This window comes from Notothenia coriiceps, unplaced genomic scaffold (genome assembly GCF_000735185.1).
Source record: "Notothenia coriiceps isolate Sejong01 unplaced genomic scaffold, NC01 NC01_scaffold00000288, whole genome shotgun sequence".
Taxonomy (NCBI): domain Eukaryota; kingdom Metazoa; phylum Chordata; class Actinopteri; order Perciformes; family Nototheniidae; genus Notothenia; species Notothenia coriiceps.
This window is the reverse complement of record NW_011332989.1, coordinates 244,790-260,712: the sequence shown is the minus strand read 5'-3', so window position 1 is coordinate 260,712 and position 15,923 is coordinate 244,790. Positions and strand designations below refer to the sequence as shown.

The following is a 15,923-nucleotide window of genomic DNA, read 5'->3' as shown; positions in this document are numbered from 1 at the left end:
CACTGCACTGTAGAGCAGAGGTGCAGTGATGACGTAATTTCTTGGCCGACCATTGCAAGGGCTTCAAAAAGCAAATCGGATTTTTGGAGATTACAGAAAGTAAGATTTGTGGCAAACACGTTAATGATATACTTTAGTTCAGCAGGATAATCCCCACATATTGAATCCACTTCTATAAGAGTTGAAGTAAAACCAGAAGTATGAAGCTAAATGAATGCCAACATCATTTTCGTATGACATCTCATCACCACTGCTAAGCTAAAGGCGGCTAATGCTTGGCGTGAAAACGTTTTGTAGTCTTATTTAGCAACACCTGTTAGCAACTTCCTTTTTCAAAAGGCACGTAAAACACATTCAACAATGTGAACATGTTTTGTGTTAACCACTGACCTTATTTCAGCAATATCATCAAAAACACAAACTACTATTGACTTCGAGAGGAGGGAAATGGGTAGCACTAAAATGCTAACTCGTTTCGGGGTTCAGGACTCATGCACCACTAACATCAGTGGTTGTATCAACCAAAAAACAAAGCTAAAACAAAGCTTAAAAATATATTTCTAAATAAAAGCACGTCTCTGCAACTGCATGGATTATCTTTTTCAGAAACAAAGACCTATGGTAGCAAGTGGTGCATTCATCCAGTCGTGTCCAGAAGGCATTCATTGAGAGGAAACTGACAAGCACCTATTGTGCAGCCGACACTGACACCTGTCAACAGGCTTATTGATATTCGCCAGACACAAGTAAACACACCAGTAAAGCAAAATTATAGGCTTGAAATGCCAGGCAAACCTGTTATGGAGCTTAGAAGAGAAATCATGCCTGCAAGCTCCATTTGGTGAAGCTCTGCCAAGAATCTGCACTATTTTGAAAGACAAGAACGAGCCGAGGTTGAAACAGTGTGCTTCTTGTTGCACTCACCTGTCTATGACGTGTTCTTAAAGCTTTCAAGACAAGACAGAGAAGAAATAGGTGGAAATAACATGCCTCACCAAGTAGGAGAAGGTGTTTGCGTGGCGGGGACTAAGTGAGAGAAATTAAGAAATTCGAGCCCGCTGGCTGCCTATTGAAAAATACCTGCATAGTGATGTCAGTCTTTCAGAGCTATAACACATACGGAGCATAAACATCAGCCTTTTCCTTTAACACATACTTACTTCCTCGGCCACACCGTGCCATGCTGTGTGTGGCCCGCGGCGAGGGTATTATGCACACAATCTTTCAAGCACATATTTAATCATTGAGGAAAAACTGTCGGCGGCCAAGTCTGGGCGCTGAACTTATCCTAAGTCAACCCTGGAGAAGTGTTTCAAAGAGAGGGCGGGGACCAAGAGGAAGACGTAAAGAGGGGAAGGGGCAGAAAGTGTATTAGACAAGACGAGACGTGGCTCGAGTCGGGGGCTCGCTGAGCGCCTGGCATCCGGCCTGGCATGTGCCAACGTGCGTGCCAGCAATCGCAGCAGCAGCAGCAGGCTAGCAGTGGTGAGGGCAGAGTCACTTCAGATACTCTCAGAAGCATGCCTGTTAGCTCACTTTCTAAAGAGCATCCCCACAACTAGGAAAGGAAAGAAGAGGCTAAGGAAGCAGAGGAGACAGGATGATCAGGTGGAATTTCTTACTGAATTGACATTTTAGGGTTTCAAAAGATGTGTGATTTTGAGAGAGATATCATTTATATAGTAAGAAATAAGTAAAGGACGCCTCTTTTGAATGACAATAATTACAGTGTTCTTAAAGCACAAGTATACTTATCATATGAAAGCCAATTCAAAGTTACAGGGCATGATTGTGGCTGTATGACAAATTATTATTACGTTAGCAAATCAGTGGCAAATCCATGATATACATGTGTCAAAGACGCCTGCACGTTGATATGAGCAATCTTTCTGAATGTCTCTCACATTACTCCACCACTGGTTGTCCATATAACAGCGGGAACGAGAGAAGGGCAAGATGAAACAAAAGAAATGAAGGCGGATGTGATCAGAATCCCAAAAGGCCCCTAAAATGATGTTTTACAAGAAACCAAAGTGTTGCCTGAGCACACAGAAGTTGACTGAGTAACCTGACTGCTGATGAGCCGTGGGACCCTGGAGGCTGAACGACTGCAGATGGCAGAGGGCTGGTAGCTGCCCTGAGACGCCCCGCTGGAGGCAGAATCAAGGGCGTGTGTGTAAGTGTGTGTGGAGGGTTGGGCGGGTCACATCAGTCTGCACTTGCAAGTGAACACACACACGCACCGAGGGCACCCGCTCCATCTGTCTTTGACATGGGAGAGCTTAATGACAGAGGCAGAAAAGCCAAAGAAAAAAGGGCCTCCCCTCTTTCTCTTCCTCCCTCCATGTTTCCCTTCCCTCTCGACCGCACTCTCCTTACATCAATGCTCCATATGGACGGACTCTTTAAATCTCGGCCTGGCACACAATCAATAAAGACATCTAGACGTACACTTGCTTGTGCACCAGCGAGTACAAGCTCCACAAGATACAATATATCCTGAACACAAGGTAATGACATTCCAGTGTGTGTGCCGTGGAGACAACCTGAACTCTCAGACACACTCCCTTGATGCTTGTTCTATCTTTAATGAAGTCTCCTTTGTGAATCCCAAAGCTCTGAGTGTGTTTTCTCTATGCTGCCTTCCACTTGGCTCCATTCACTTGCTCAGATAACGTGTGTCCCAATTTAGGACCAGACGCTAGGGCTGCACGATTTTGGGGAAAAATCTAATTGCGATTTTTCTGACAGATATTGCGATTAGATTTGCGATATTTGTTTTTAAGCGACCCAAAGGAAGTTTATTGTAAAATGCGGCCATATCTCCGGCTAGGAAGGTCGCATCAACGTGCTCCCGTCTCTAGCACCCCCGCAGCCCGAGCTACGAGTGAAAGAACTAAACTTACATGAAACTTCCGTTGGGTTGCTTTAAAGTCAAGCTTCAGTTTAAGATTCACCAAACCATCTAGGAAAGCTCCATTTGAAGCCATTTGGAAAAGTATTTCAAAAATACTTGGCAGGCGATTGGATCAATCTGTCTATCACCTTCTATCATGGGCCACTTCTGATTGGTTAACAATGGCTGGTACATGTGGAGCACAGCACTTCAGATTGGTGTGGATGATGAATAAAATAAAACAATTTAAATGTAAAAAAAAATCGCAGGCTTTGCGATTTGATAATGCGATTTCAAATCGATTAATCCTTCAGCCCTACCAGACGCAGTGGACATCATTGAACTAATTCGCCTCAATTTCAGAAAAATACTTTAGAAAAGGTGGTATTGCTGAACACGTGGTTAGATTGCTCCACTAAGGTTTGGTGGAGCTCGAGCTCTATGTCGTAGAATGTGAAGAAAAAGAACTGGGAAAAGCTACATGGGTTTAATCAAGGCACATGTTCAGGTAGGTTTCATGAGTGGGCTTGTTGTTCTCCGTTCAGGCAGACAGACGATAGAGGAAACAGTCACACCTCAGACAGTAAATGTGCCTCTGCCCTGAGGCATAACCTTTGTTACGTTCATGCCCAGCTTCCTCACTCAATGTTTGAGAAAGCTGCTGGCCGCCTCTTTAATGAAGCTTCCCGAATGACAGTAGTTAGTTCAACAGTAAATCGACAAATGATAGGCATTACTGCCCTAATGCTTCCACTGCGTACATGTGCAGCAGGGAAGATATTACTCGAGCCAGTTTATTGTTAATATTATATCAAAACAACGTATCAAACTTTACGATGGTTGAAGTTCCGCATGATTTAGATGTTCAAACTCGCCGGTGGGTGGTTACAACATGTATAATCACATCACAGTCCAACTTCTTTTTGAAAAGAATCTAATAAAAGTACAACGTGTAAAAGCCAAAGAGCTTCCTTCACATAAGCAATGGAAACAAATATGGAAGAACACAAAAAGTAAACACCGCCACGGGAGACGCAGAGCAGGCATTGTGCGATGTGACCTCACAAAATTAGGAAATGCATAATAGAAAATACAACAAAAAAAAGAGTAACAAGTGTGACTGCAGCCACATATAGAAGGGCCAGGGGTTCAAGGGCTGAGGTGGGTCATGTGCTCGGGGGAAGCTGTCAGAAAAGAAGAGGGAAGGGGACGAGGCGAGGGAGCCTTGAACCCTGAATGAACCAGCCTTTCCCGCTCCTTGTTCCCCCTTCTCACTCTCTGCTGAGCTGATGACTCACTGCTGGAGCAGAGGGAACCCGCGGGGGGGGGGGGGGGGGGGAGTCGAGGAGTCCAGATCCACCGCAGCAACACTACTGTAGCTCTTGCTATGGTGCTAAACAGTCGGCGATAAGGAAGCAGGTAGTGGTTAAGCATATGATAACCACTCGGGGATTTAACTAGAATTGTGTATTGAGCAAATACACGTCAGTTTGCTAGTTGAATCAGGTTTTCTTCACCTCTGCTGCATTGCTAAGACTAACCGAACGTATCACTTGTGGTTTGCATTGCTTTTCACTTGCTTGCATGTAAAGCTAGTATGCAAACATATCTATCTAAGTTTATCTTGGACTTGGAGCTAACTATATTTTAAATCCTTATCTGGTTCCAGTATGTCAAATGTCATGATTTTTTTATTGTCAAATTTCAAAATGAGAAGCTCGGGTGTCACTGAACCCTATGATACCATAATGGACATGTTTATAGACAATAAGATACATTGAACAAGGAAAGAATTGGCAGATTCACCAATAGAGGAATCATATGCGGTCCATTCTTATGTAATGTGGCCGTCTTGAGTTTATTCCATGATACTCTTGAGCATATTGAGGAAATTATCTTTTTGATTTATTACACCCAGGTCAGGGCGGAGGCAGCTACGTTGGGCTTTAGTGTTTCCGCAGGGCAGATGCTTGTCATCACAGGTCTCCGTGTTGAAAGGTGGCTCACTATGCCACCCTCTTGGCTCCTTATTGAATTTCAGCCTCATTTATCTTCGACGGCATTGATCGAGAAGCACAGAACAGTCCGCGTAATTCTCACCTTGATTAAACTAAACTAAAACAACCTAAGACGTGTCAGGATTTCTCACTGAAGCCAATGACAACCCAGGTGCTTCATGGCAAGTAGCCACGTGAGTTGGTTTTTTGGGGATAAAAAGTAAGAATTGACTTTGCTAAACGATCACAGACTCTGCACAGCTTAAGGGCCAAGCAAAGTGTAACATATCATTTTGGCTTATGATTGGGTGTAAAAGGAAAACACGAAAGGAAATAATGATGCAACTAACAATAAGCAGCTTGAGCTCTAAATCTGAGCAACAAATAACCCAAAGGTTTTAGTTCAGAAAGTTATAAGACTGAGAAAAGCAGCAAAAGATTGACATTAGGTGTAAAAAAGAGATTGAAATTCTAAAAAACTAATTTCACTTCTACAACAATGTATTTTCATCTAGTATCCAGTGTACTTGCTTTAGTAAAGTGGGACAGTCCAAACGTTTCTCTGGACATCTGTCAGCGCACTAAGCTCAGGCAAACTAACCACCGTCTCGCCCTGCCCTTGCCTCAAAACCACCCAAAGGACAGACTGCACTGCAACGAGAGAAAAAAAAAGAGAAATCCTGGCAGAAAACGAGAGACACCGGGAAAGAGAAAGACACATGACCTTTAGCCCACATGCTGTGAGATGAACCTGAGCAAACTAAACCCAAACGTAGAGACTGCGGCGGCACGTATGTGTGTGTTGTTTAGCAATGACTTTGTCACCTCGGGACTGCTGTCTGGTTTCAGTGTCATGATGAGGAAGGGGATTGTTCCTCTTTAAAACATGCTACCCTTTCCAAAATAGTCTGTCATTAACGAGATGTGAAACAAGAAAATTGTTTCCTTAATCTTAACCACACGGCACAGTAATTTGACACTTTAAATCATATTAAAAGCTGAATATGTCAAGATTCGTTTGCAGGGAGGTGAATAATAAACTCTGGTCAATTGTTGCCGGATTCATTCGTCTACCAGACACTTTGGCGAGTTGCGGTTGGAATATTTGAGGTCCAATTCTCATCAATTTCAGTCGGGTGATAAATAAAGAGACTTTGCTGGTGACTTTTCAGGATAAACCAATAGATATAAAGAAAACAAGTCTAGTTTCCTTCCATGAGCTCATGCGAAACCTCACACATTCTTCAGCAGTGCTTCCAATGTGACGGTAACATTAGAGAACATCAGATGATCAACCACAACATGAACAACCCTCTCATCAAGAAGAAAGAAAGAAAGAAAGAAAAAAAAGCCATTGTTTCCTTGACCACAATCAGTAGAGTGTTCTACAAAATGACACACACGTCTATTACTTCATTCGAACCTAAGAAAAGGCCAAAATCTCCTGACGTCAACAGCCACAGGAATGCCACCAGGCGGATTCTTCAGTAGGACTCTCCGGCAGCGGGAGTTAAACAAGCAGAGAAACATTCGGAGATAACGGTGTGCCTGGAATCCAACCCCTCTCTCGCTCGGTTTGTTCTTTTTCTTCAATGTTTTTCCCGACACTTGATAAGCCCGTCTCGCTCTTTTCAGACACCTCTCTCTCTCTGACACTAAACTCTGTACAACATTTGCTAAAAAATAGTAAATACCACATATAATATGCCTGATTTAATAGTTCAAAAGGGTCCAATGCAACAAGAACAAAAAAGTCTTATTTCTAAGCCTTTGAGCTTAGTGTCGATAAGTGTGAGTTTTCTGATAATTGACGAATCGTTCTTTTCTCATTCGAAAATGCAGTTTTTCTCCTATTTATACCATATTAAAATGAATATGTTTGGGTTTAAGACTGACAGTCGAAACATTGGTGCTAAAAGTGTTAGTCAACTAATCATAAGTGTAATATTCGTATAGTACTCTGATAATTGATTAATTGTTCAGGCATTTTCTAATGCAAAAAAGGCCGAAAATGCGGTTTTCCTCCATTATATATCACTTTCAAATGAATTGGGAAGGGTTTTAGACTGACAGGGGTATGCTAAGTTCAAGCAAAGACAATAGGATTGATCTGTGAACACGTTAATTCAAAGCTTTGCACGGATCAATCAACGGCAAAGCAATGTGTTCATTCATTAGCCATCTAGCTAAAGGGGAAGGAGGTAGGAACTGTTCTGTTGCCATCAGCAGACGATAAATGGCAGCCCCAGCAGCATTACTCTCAGGAAGGTTTACGACAGGCTGGCTTACTGCTCGCCACTCCCTTCTTATCTAATTCAGTAATAGTGGCAGTTGCTTTGAGCCGTGGGAGGTGTCCCTGTTAGGGGCTTTCCCAACACGGGAGATCCTGTGTATATTTGTAACCTTCCTCTGAATGTATGAACCGGCCCAGAGAGAACAGACCGAACGTTCTGACAACAGCGAGACGCTCGAACAATGCTTCTGAGCCCTCGCTGCCGTGGCTGAGAGTAACAAGGCGATGATCTGGGCCAACAGAATAAAAAACATAACAGAGATTTTCTCTCTAAGCCTGGCTCTTTGGGGAATTCTCCTGAAAGCTTAGAGCAGGTCTGTTGTAAGGTATATCACAGGCCTGGCATAAGTCGTCTATTTAAAGACTAAATCTGCCTTTGTCATCCTGAGGCGAACAAAACCAAAAGAGAGGGACTAACACTAAACTCTCAAAGGGGGTTCGTATTCTTTCCTCTCAGGTTCAGCTGCCCCGTTACAGGAAGTGGGCAAGGGTTGGCTCACTGAAAGCAAACAGGAGTCAGACAGGGGGGACTAGTTCATGTTTTCTGAATGAAACATCCTGAGTGTGGAGGGACAGCGGGAGCAAAGAACTGCTGACACAGTAGAAAGCAACATTCCCTTGGAGAAGCTGTAATCGCTACAAACAGCAAAAGGAGCAGGGGCAGGAAATTCTCTGGGAAGGGGAGTGCAATCGCGTGAAAGACAACGGATCCGCTCCAAAACACAAGTCAGCGGGTAGGTACGCACTTCCAACGCCGTTCGCATTTGCCTCGTGTTAGCTTTCCGTCTCTCCTTAGCAGCGAGGACGATGCCAGCAACAACACCACGAGGACTTGGGCCTTTATCAAACATGACGGCAGGGCTGTTTTTCAAAACCACACTGGCTTTCGATTTACCTCAGAATGTTCCGTCCTATCCGTGCAGAAGCAAAACAGCAGCAACATATTTGGAAGAGCCACAGATAGAAAAAATAAATAAATAGCATAAGCTCACACTGTTGCATTCCAAGTCTTGCACAAGTAAATAAATGCCCCCCCTTGTTGTGGCTTTTTTGTGAGAAATCCAAACCCCTTATGAGGCCTTGGTCTTGCAGAAAGTAGGTGAAGCAGGCCCCTCAAATGAATCATCAACAGAGTGGTGCAATGATGCAATTTCTTTTTCGACTTTATGAATATTGCGAACACATGCTATGATACTAACACTTTTCATTCAGCAGGACCATCTCTACTTATTAATCCCACTTGTTGAATAGTTGAAGCGTAAAGTGCCACAACAGTGAGCATAATGCTATAAACAAACTACATCACTGTCGCATGACTACACTTCACCCGCTAAGCTACGGGCGGACTCTTGTTCGACGTGATGACGGTGAGTAGTATTATTTAGTTAGCTCGTTTCAGGAATATAACCAAATACTTGCTAACTAATTTCTGCACCACTCTATTCAGAAAGCCACTTGTTCTGAATAGGCAGAGGGGAAGTCAAGGTACAGTGACATACTATGATGGTATATCTGGTTTGTGCACACTTTAGCACGTGGCTGGGGACCAGGAATGTGTAGTGCCAAGCTGACGGCAACCCAAGTCAAATTACACCATGTGCATTTCTATCCCCTTTGGGTGTCTCCTGTGGTTGTTCCCCTGAGACAGACAGACAAACACTCTAAATATGGAAACAAGAGAATGAAGACTTGGAACTTTGAGAGGCTTCGTCGTCACTCGAGCAAACAAGTCGAATCTGAACCCTGAATAAAACCGTATAGGCTTCGGGGGATATCTCAATCATGTGGAGTAATGGATATGCATGAACTTCCAAAACAATAGGCTACTGTATGCATGAGGATAAATCCCCCTAAAGATGTCTGGCGGTGGCTCATTTGCTTTGGTGCTATATGCCTGTGACTTCTGTAAAGCCCCCCCACACACACACACACACACACACTTTGAAGATTTTTTTTTTTCCATGGCTCTGGGTGGATATAAGGCCGCTTTGGAGGGTGCGGGATACTGAGGTGACACACAGATCAGATGGCTTGTGTCATCTCTGTCGTTAACCAATCCATCAGTGCTGCCGCTAAAGGTGGGTGTGTGTGTGTGTGTGTGTGTGTGTGTGTGTGTGTGTGTGTGTGTGTGTGTGTGTGTGTGTGTGTGTGTGTGTGTGTGTGTGTGTGTGTTGCTTTGAGGGACGAGGGTGAGGGACGAGGGGGGGGTGACGCGGCATGTCTTTTAACTCTAGTCTGAGCCTTTGCCACCATAAAGGTCAGCGCTTCGACATCTGCTGCTCTCTCTGAACCTCTCCTTTCATAAAAGGGAAGCCGGGAAGAGGAGAGGACCCTGGGGAATGGATGCACGTGCACACACACACACGGATCAACTTTTATATCTAGATACACTCAGTCTCCCTTCAACGTGCACTCAGTATATCACCGTCAACACAGCCTTGGAGCTCGGACTGCACGCTCATGCTAACAAATGCGAGAACACAAGGTTGTGCGTCTCAAAGGAAGGCTCTGTAGTATCATTACACCCGCACAGAGACGCTTGGCTTTTAGCCTGAAAGAGTCTATCGTTCTTCTTTTTTCGGGTAAAGAGATGGGAGGGGGGTGAGCAAAATGGAATCCCGTCCCTCTGGGGCACAGCAAAGGCAGATCAGTGTTGAAATAAGTGATTCATGCCATTATTATGCCAGGTGAACAGTGCTGCTCTTTCAGCTATCACAACCAGTTTCTCTAAAAGAGAAGAACATATGAAAGCAACACTGTCTTATTTTCATTTGTTGTGTTTTTTGCCCACACCTCTGTGAAGATCGAGAGTTTTGTTGCTAATGCGTGTTATTGTGGCAACCCACAACAGTGAGTAAGACCATGCCTTACCGGGGAGAGGAGTGTTTGTGTACTTCTGCAAAAGATAAGGGCCACTTGCACATTTACACCACAAGTGTAGTAATTGTCATTTAAGAGAAAATTAATCAGCAACTATTCTGATAATCGATAAATTGTTTTGGACACATTTTTAAGTTAAAAGGTCAGTTATTTGCCAGTGATACATTTTAATAGAAATATTTTTAGATTTTTGACTGTCAGCTATACAAAATGAGCAGTTGAATATCACCTTGGGCTTTGAGAAATTGTGTTTGGTCTTTTCAACATTTAAAATGATATGTCAGAATAATCAGCTAATGAGGGAAATTGTTAATTGCCGCCCTGATACCATGTTAAGTCATACGTTTGGTGTTAACCAAAAAAAAAAATGCATTAACATAAAAAGACAAATGTTGAAGAGGAAGAAGCAAACAAGATATTCTTCACAGCCATTCTTAAAGCTGAGGGGAGTGTTTGATAATTGTAGATTTTCTGCTGTGTCATATTTGTCATGAATATCAAAGTCTAAGCTACAAGGCTTTCTAGCAATTTCAGGTGTGGTACATTTAAATGATTTATGCAGTAGAAAAAAGGTCTGCAAAACAGAAAGTGTCATACACATCGAGTGTCAAACTCCACAGTAAGAATGACATGTAAATGCAAACACACTTTTTTTCAATATTTGAGGATAAATAGATTTCCAGGCAGCAAGTTAAATTCAGCAAAAAGACACAAACACATGTCTCTAAGGGCAACACTTCAGTATAACCTTTAACTCAGATAAAAAATATTCAACCACAGCCTCTCTGTAATGCTATTACAAGAAAGTCATGATGCCGTTAACAAGCCTGTGGTTGTGGAGCCCCTCCCTGTGTGAAGCCAGCCCCATTCAAACAGTTCATGAAGCTGTGGTCAGGCTCCGTGATGCCTCCAACCGTTACTGTGAACCCGGCCTGCCATCAGCTAAAAAAGACCCCTTATGGCACTTTAATTTTCTGTTAAACCTCTCTCGCCAGAACACCCGTCGGCCCCACCCCCCTCTCACACACTGACCCCCACTCGCAGAAAAACCCTTCGTCAAACAAACACACATGAATTTGGAGATATCATCTGGACAGGTGGCCAGCCACCCAGACCTGACCCGCCTGCCCTCTAGCTTGCCCCCTTCCTCCCTCCCTCTCGCTACTCACACCCCCCGCCCCCCAACTGAAATCAGTTCAGGTCTGCTGGAAAGCCCCAAGTGAACATGCACATCAACCCCCCCTTCTCTTTCCAACATACACACACCTCCAACAAGCCCAGCGAATGTCTGTCACCCACTGAGCTGTCTGTGGGGATTATAGCATCAAAAGTGCAAAGAAATATGTTCGTGTCTAGCTAACGCGCAGGGAAATAATTGTAATCGCCAAGCTTATTTATGTTGAATAATGTGCTCCCATAACCAAAGATGCAAGGAGTAACAAATCAAGGCAGTACTGCTTGACTTTATGAGGAAATATATCCTTGACATTCTCTAGCTTTGATCATTTCAAAAACAGAAGACTATTTTCCCACTAAAATCCTTGGCTGACATACTTATCACAGATATATGATCTAGCGGTAATTACTGAACGTGCACCATTACATAGATAAAACAACTTTATATGTGACTCAGGGAAAAGTATGCCAAGAGCAGCTAGTTATCTTACATTAGGGGATCATCTGGGTGAATAATTTTTGATCATTTTGCAGTGGTTATGGTGTTATGTGCACATGGCTGTGGGTGTTTCTGTGTTTTTTTTGTCCTTAGATGCACTGCAGTGTTAGGTTGGAGTTTGTATTAGCAACCTGCTTACAGAGATGCAAATCGTTGTTTGAGTAGTAAATACTATTTACCAGCACTGTCGTCCACTAACAGGAAGCACAAGTCGTAAAAAGAACACGCTGCTATACACTGTGCATGCGTGGTAGCCCCCGAGCTTAAATGTGTATTTGTATTCCACTCATGGCAATTATAATAAAACAAAACGTTTACACTTTAAGCATAGTTTGTGTAGCCCATAATGGAAAGGAGCTCATTTGTTTTACCTGCCCCTTATTCAAAAATAGATGGCCCGTCAATCACAGCAAATACTTACAGTAACATGAGCCAAAAACACAATCATAAGTCAACAAAACAATCCACCATCAGCGAAACAGGGTGCCTGACATCTTCATACTGTGTAATTACTCTTTCTTTATACATTTTCTTAAACCTAAAATATGGTCATACAGCCCTTTAAAAAATGTGGTTAAGAATAACAGTCTAACGCCAACTACAGAGATGTACAGCAAGCGTGCCGTGTCTGAGAAATATCTCACCAATGCATTTTTAAAAACACTGCCAAAAGGGGGATGCCTCGCTCACAAAGCCGCAACGTGTTTCAGTCACTATATCGCTAGCTGACGTCCATTATCGGACAGCTAGCAGTGTTTAAGTCGTGAATGCACTTCTTAAAGCGTGCTGCCCGGCTACATGTTGAGCACGTTTCGGAAACAAATGCTACACCACGAATTTCACACTGGACACGCATATACATGTTAAATAGCTTTCTTAATAAACATGTGTAGTTTAGCTTGCTGGCTAGCCTAGTAGCTAACAGCTCGCCGTTGTCTGGGGAAAAAAAGACCACCGAGGGTGAAGTATCGCTTAGCTGAGGCTAGCTCACAAAACACTGCAGCAACAGTCAGCTTATAAGTAACTGGGCAAAGAAAAATAAAACACTCAAACACAGTGAGACGAAGAAAACAGTTAAAGCAAAGTAAACCACAGGTCATAACATTGCAATGTAGCACATGGGTTTAAATGTAGCTGTTTCATGGTTATAACTTGTATTCTCGCTCCCCAACCGCCAGCCCCGATTCTCAGACTCACCCTGTCACAACAGGCGCCATCTTCCACAAACTCTCACCAAAACTCCAATACTCGCGATATCCTTTTCTCTCCCACAGCCCGCAACAATCCGCCGAGACAACAGAAGCAGACTGGAGGTGTAGGGACGAGGGAGACGGAGAGAAAAGGGGGTGGGTGAGGAAGACAGAGGAAAAAAAGGGGGAGGCGGCGAGAGAGAGTGAGCGAAAAGGGCAGACGCCACAACAACAGGCGTGGGAAACTTCCAAGATCACGCGAGAGTTGAAAAACTCTCACAATAGGCGCACACTGAGGGAGCGTCCCCTATCGCGAGATGTGCGTGGAGTGGAGAAGTTGTTTATCTTGTGGCGCTGAAATACTATTCCCACGTGTTTACCGGGTAATAAATTGTAGCACCGACTGGTATACGGCTCTAGTTGTGAGCAAACTCTCGGTTTTCCCAGGCTCAAACTGATTTTTTAGTATGCATCCTGTCTCCCCATGTGTCTCTGCAGTGTCCAGCAGTAACAGCTGCATATTATTATAGCTATTTTTATTCTACAATACTTCCCGAATAGTACGTGTACCACGCATGATGAAACTGCAAGGACACGCTGATTTCAAATAAGAGTGGCATTTAAAGTGTTTCTGCACAACAAATGTACAATTCCCGTGGGTAACATTGCAGTTCCTGTTTAGAATCTGGAAACAATGGTGTGAACACATGTGAATAGGCCATACAGGGCAGATTAGTGCATTGCCATCACATTGGGGAGCCCCATGACCAACCTCCTCACAGCCAAAACCTCAGCCAAAGTACAAGGGAGGCTATTATTTAGAATGATCATGACTGGAATTGTAGCCTGTGCTTTTATTAGCCTTTTCTGTTTGATTTGGTTTCTCCCCCAGCCAGAGTGCATTAGCAAATGTTTGTGTCTTGTGTCATCCCCACCCTATGAGTCAGGTCAGACTTGTTTATCTGGGAGGGGTCAGAAAGCCATAAACGTTCATGTAGGTCCATGTTGCCTCAACAGCCTTCATTTAAATCTGTTTGCCATCTTTGTTCACCTTACAAGTGACTTCTTGTGGGTGTTTTTACTAACCAAAGCCAAAGTGAAGGTTTCTGAGACCACACTGATAGCAAGCCGATTTACTCGTTTGTTAGATGTTGTGTTTGATCTGATTTGAGGCTTTTTCCAGGAAAAAAGTGTCCGTTAGCAGAACAAATAAAGAGCAAAAGTGACAAATACAATACAAATAGTTGGCAGAGTTGACACCATGTTAAAATGCATTGAATACTTTATAATACATACTGCTTACTCAAACAAATTTTGTCATTTTCAAAAATTGTAAATGTATTTTATGGCATATTGTACTCGTCCTTTTTTAAATTTAATTAACAATTCAAGCAAATAAATTCTTAAAAATAATATGTTTGCCAAACTATCCACCTACAGACTGCCATATCTGTCGGTATAAAGTATCAGGTACGATCTTCTCCAGTGTTCAATGTACACATTTCATATTTTCAGATACATAATTCATTTTTACGGAGCTTCACTGGTGTGCCAGAAAGAAATGGGGAGAAAAAATGGAGAGAAAAGAGTTGTGCGGATGAGGTTTTGCATGAGAGTGTGCCTGGCCGCGGCCCGCACTATGAAGACACAGAGACGAGGACCTCATCCTGCCCTCAACCATTTTTCCTTTCCCTCTTCTTTTTTATAGTCGGCGGAGAACCTCCAGTTACACTCTGAGTTGAATGGGGAAGCATAAAGTTTCCTCAAATGTTTTACAGCTGAACACAGTAAAAGAAAAAAAGGCTGCACAAGTGAAAGTACTTTACAGAGAATTTGGATTGAAATAGAGAAGAGGCCTGTTTCTTTTGAGGATATGTTAACGTTCAAATTAAGATGTATTCAGGATTTGGCCTTTTTGACTGTGGTAAAACATATACACGGTTTAAAGACCACTCATACATATGATTTAGGTTTCCTGGAGGCAATCTTTGCCCTTTTCCAGTTTATTTCCTCTGGAAACATGACTTTTTAAATTCTTTCTGAAAAAGTATTCACTGGCATGACAAAAAGCACCAGTTCTCCATGTTATTTTTCCAATCAATGACCATGGAGTGAGCTTCTACATCTGTCTCAATCTTCCCCAAATGTCCCGTTCTCTCATTAGGAGTAAAAACACTTTATTTTAATTGAGACGCAGCCAATTCAAGCAATCATGACTAAGCCATAAGCCTCAGGTCTATAAATCCACTCACTTGACTGCTTAAGCTCGTGGATCAGATGGAAAGGGTGATTGAGATAGAGTCTTGTCCCCATGTGTAAACTGCTCTTACCAGAAGAGTTACCCATCTGTTTTATTTTACATAGATTTGGCCTACATACTGTGCATTTGTGAAATGTATTATTTGTGATACAACACTGCTATTTGTTTGTAAAAAGGTCACAGAATGAAGACACTTAGTGATCGTACAGATTCAAAGTAAATCCTCGTGATTCTTTTTCTCTTGAGGACTAAGCTGAAACTACATGAGGAGGAAATGAACAAATTCTGTTCTGCAGTCCGGGCATTTTTTTTAAATCCTGCTAAGCCCTTATTGTTCAAAATTGAAAGGGGAGAAATTATTTTTATCTGCAGTTTTGAGAAGTGAAAAGAGAAGAGAGGAGAAAGCAAACTAATTAAGGAAATACTGTTTCTTGATAAGCAGCTCTTTTGACTCAAAGTCAATTGATAGAGCCGGAGGGTGATGACACTTCCTGAAATGAGCAGACGCACAGTCAGAGTGAGAACCAGTGATAGACAGAGATAGGTGGGTCTCAAGACACTGGGTCAAATGTTAGACAGACAAGACGATAACGTGGACATGGCAGGAAACCAGAATTTGACACCTCATGCGACTCAAAAACAAACCTTTCATGCCAAAGAGCAACTCCATGATATCACATTCCCTCCGTGAACATCACAAGATGAATGTATGGAGTCTGGCTCGTGTGAGTC

General features: G+C 42.9%; 1 protein-coding gene across 1 annotated transcript in view; it reads right to left on the bottom strand.

The window, feature by feature from the left end:
• Positions 1-13,145, bottom strand: part of LOC104966003 (recombining binding protein suppressor of hairless-like) — a 40,297-nt gene extending 27,152 nt beyond the window's left edge. Inside the window, exon 1 of the mRNA XM_010795135.1 lies at positions 12,939-13,145. Coding sequence (XP_010793437.1) covers positions 12,939-12,958 — 20 coding nt within the window. The 5' untranslated portion in view covers positions 12,959-13,145. The remainder of the gene's footprint in view (positions 1-12,938) is intronic.
• Between the last annotated feature and the right edge of the window lie 2,778 nt (positions 13,146-15,923).